General features: G+C 55.3%; 1 protein-coding gene across 1 annotated transcript; it reads left to right on the top strand.

Moving 5' to 3' along the window:
- Positions 1-379: 379 nt before the first annotated feature.
- On the top strand, positions 380-3,417 carry NEUROG2 (neurogenin 2). Its single transcript, XM_047718244.1, has 2 exons — positions 380-1,074; positions 1,456-3,417. The coding sequence occupies exon 2, from the start codon at positions 1,457-1,459 to the stop codon at positions 2,273-2,275; it is 819 nt and encodes a 272-aa protein (XP_047574200.1). The 5' UTR covers positions 380-1,074; position 1,456; the 3' UTR covers positions 2,276-3,417.
- Positions 3,418-3,730: the final 313 nt, after the last annotated feature.

Raw genomic sequence — 3,730 nt, 5'->3', positions numbered from 1 at the left:
CACCAGAAGGTAGCTGCTTTCCCCGGCATTCTGACCCTCATTAACTAATTCCTCGGATCCCGAGGTCCGGGAGCTGAAAGGCCGGGCAGCGCCTGGTACTGCGCGAGAGCGCACGCCGGGGCGGGGGTGGGGGGCGGGGGGTGCGGTCTCAAGGACGGGGGCGGGGGCGGTAGCCTGGGTCTCCCCAACGGCCCCCGGCGCTCCGGCCCCTAATGAGCGGCTGAAAGGGAGCGGGCTCCGGTGCGCGTGGCTCGCAGGCCTCCCGGAGTCCGGGGCGCCGTGATTGGCCAGCTGCGCCTCGCGACCTCCATTCATTAATAAATTAGCGGCACGCTCCAGCCGAGCGCGAGCCACCAATCACAATGGGCAGCGGCGGCGACAACAGCCGCAGCTTGAGCTGAAGCCGCCACCGCGGCTTCAGCCGCTCCGACCGCAGCCTCGAGCTCCAACAGGAGCTTTAGAACCATTTTATGCTGATTAGATAAAGGGGGAAAAGAGGCGGGGGCGATGGGAGGAGGAGGATGGATGGCAGGGCCGGGGAGGGGGGAAGTGGGTGAAGAAAGAGAAAGAAATGAATGATGATAATGCAATGAAAAGAATAAGCCGGGGGAGGGAAAAGCGGGGGAGAAGGGGGGTCGCCACAAGGGGAGGAGGAGGCGGCGGCCCGGGGTTGGGGGGGGGGAGCTGGGGGCCCCGGGGGCAGATCTGATTGTTTTCTTGGTGGTATATAAGGGGTTTTAAGGAGAGTCGTGTGCCAGACACGCAGCCACTGAACCACAAGCAGCTTCGCTTTAACTGGAGTGCCCGGGAGTCGCGTGCCAGGAGCCGCACGGCCGAGGACTGACTGACAGACACGCACCACCACCACAACACACGAGATCCAGGCGGATCGCCGCGGCCGCCGGGGCTCTTGGCAAACTCGTCCGTCGGACCGGTCCCCCGTGGAGCCGCACCGGAGCCGCTGTTTTCAAGCGAGGAGGAGGACGCAGCGCTGTGCTCCCGGCGGCGCGGAGAATCGCTTCAGCACACGCCAAAGTACTAGCGACCCTGAGACTCATTTAGGGAGCAAACTACGTAAGTATCCTCTCTGGGGCTTCCAGCTTGCACGGCTGTTTCCGGCACCCGGTTCCACCACGTCCGAATGCCCTTTGCTCGCGTAGAATCTTTGTCCTGGGGGTCGCTGTCCCTTTCCGGACTTCTACACATCCCTGAGGTCGGCCCGCCGAGTGCGGGGGGGGCCGGTTGGCTGGCGGCGGGATCACAACGAGGGGCTTCTCAGGAGCTTGGAGAGCACTGGCGGGGGTTTTCTCCCTAACTACGTTCTTCCTTGGCGCGGTTCCGAACCAGTCCGCGCGGGTGCGCGCAGGAGTACTTCCCACTGACACCGAGTACGTGCCTTGGCCTCTGTATTTACAGCTCATTTGGTTCTTTCTCCCTCCCCGCTCTCTTCGGTAGGATGTTTGTCAAATCCGAGACCTTGGAGTTGAAGGAGGAAGAGGACGTGCTGGTGCTGCTCGGCTCGGCCTCCCCCGCCTCTGCTGCCCTCACCCCGTTGTCGTCCAGCGCGGACGAGGAGGAAGAGGAGGAGCTGGGCGCGTCGGGCGGGGCGCGCCGGCCGCGCGGGGCCGAGGTCGGGCCGGGTGGGCTCGGCGGCTCTCCGGCCGGAGCCGAGGGCTGCCGGCCCGCGCGGCTGCTGGGTCTGGTGCATGAGTGCAAGCGGCGCCCCTCCAGGGCGCGAGCCGTTTCCCGCGGCGCCAAGACGGCCGAGACGGTGCAGCGCATCAAGAAGACCCGTAGACTGAAGGCTAACAACCGTGAGCGCAACCGCATGCACAACCTCAATGCCGCGCTGGACGCGCTGCGCGAGGTCCTCCCCACGTTTCCTGAGGATGCCAAGCTCACCAAGATCGAGACCCTGCGCTTCGCCCACAATTACATCTGGGCGCTCACCGAGACCTTGCGCCTGGCGGACCATTGCGGGGGTGGCGGCGGAGGCCTGCCGGGGGCGCTCTTTTCCGAGACTGTGTTGCTGAGCCCGGGAGGCGCTAGCGCCTCCCTGAGCAGCAGCGGAGACAGCCCGTCGCCTGCCTCCACCTGGAGCTGCACCAACAGCCCAGCGCCGTCCTCTTCGGCGTCCTCCAACTCCACCTCCCCCTACAGCTGCACTTTATCTCCTGCCAGCCCGGCGGGTTCTGACATGGACTATTGGCAGCCCCCACCTCCCGACAAGCACCGCTACGCACCTCACCTCCCCATAGTCAGGGACTGTATCTAGAACTGCCCTCCTTGTTACCCGCTCCAGGCCTTAGTAGGTTCCCGTTCTTGTCCCTGACCAAGCCCTCCTCCCACCCCTCTCCTGTCCCCACTTCTATATGCCCCGGAAACCATCTCACTTTACGGGGCAGATGTAGGCATTCTGAATCCTGGGTTGTTTGCTGCATTCCTTGGCTAAGGGTTTCCTCCTTCAGACGGTCTCTAATTTATTGACGGTGTGATGGAGCTTATTGTCAAAGAGGATGGTAGAATTTGGGGGGGCGTTTCTACGGCTAGAAAGATGCTGGAAAGCGACGAAGGTGGCATGTCTAAAGAGTTTGCAGAGCGGACTGACGCTCCTCCCCCATCTCTGTAACACCAGAGGGACTCGGAGCAGTTCGTGTGAATCTCCCAGGGGGAATGCAACTGGTTCCTCTGATCTCTTCACCTTTGCTTCTACATAGAGATGTTAATGTCGAGTAGAAACAAATGTATCTTAGCATCTGAATGATTTTACCGGTAATAATATTATCCACAGATTTGCAATGGCTGGCATCTGCTTTATTCCCATTGCTGTCTGAGGGCTGTGGGAATTTCACCTGTCAAACCAAACTTTCCCTCTCTGATGTGCACTTTGTTCTGTTTCCCAGATTCGTCACAATGCCTATTGTCCCGTTCTTCTCTTTCCTTTTTCTTCTCCATTTTGCCATCTGTCTCTTATGATTTATAAGGGGAAAAAAGTTGTTTTGTTAGAGGGCCAGGTTAGAAGTCATTGTATAATTTGTAGGCTTTGTAATGATTGAATGCAAGCGTGGAAATTTAGGCTGAACTCTCTATCAAAAGGAAAAATGTGGAGGAAAAGGGAAAAATCGGGAGGGAGGATTGTTTCATGCATTATTTATCTTGACCTTTTAGGGGAGAAGGAACTCCCCCATTCTTTCAAGAGATTAAAAATAAATCAACAGACTGAAAACCTGAGCAGACACGGAGCATTATCAGGATCAGCCACACACGTGTTCCCTTCTATTTATTATAAAGAAAATTTTCATGGGAAAAGTATGTATTTTTTGTATATTTTACAGAGTTTATTCTAGTATGTATTTACATCTTGAACAAAAATTGTTCTTGTGATTAAACTATAAATAAAATATATAATTTTCATAATTTTTGTGTGCTGTATTCTAACTTTTCCCTGCTTTTGTGGTTTTTAGAAGAATGTGTTGTGCTTTTCTGAAATTCTCCCTGTAGCAGATTGAGATAGAGTAGTTGTATTTTTCATCAGTGTTTGTGTGTAGAATTTCACTGACATATAAAATCTAAGAGATCACAAGAAGCTGAGTCATATTTGAGACACTAATACTGACATCAGAGTTAACTGCATACAAACAAAACTTGATTTTTAAGAGTGAACAAGATCAGTAAAAAAAAAGGGGGATAGAATTAGAAGATAATTAAATCATGATAAGTTCCAAAGTTC

The sequence above is a fragment of the Lutra lutra genome, chromosome 2, assembly GCF_902655055.1.
Source record: "Lutra lutra chromosome 2, mLutLut1.2, whole genome shotgun sequence".
Classification (NCBI taxonomy): Eukaryota; Metazoa; Chordata; class Mammalia; order Carnivora; family Mustelidae; genus Lutra; species Lutra lutra.
Note: the sequence above shows the minus strand (reverse complement) of the source record. Positions and strands in the feature narration are given on the sequence as shown.

Bases quoted from the DNA above. Each gene is read 5' to 3' on its own strand.
- NEUROG2 (XM_047718244.1), top strand. From the start codon at position 1,457: ATGTTTGTCAAATCCGAGACCTTGGAGTTGAAGGAGGAAGAGGACGTG.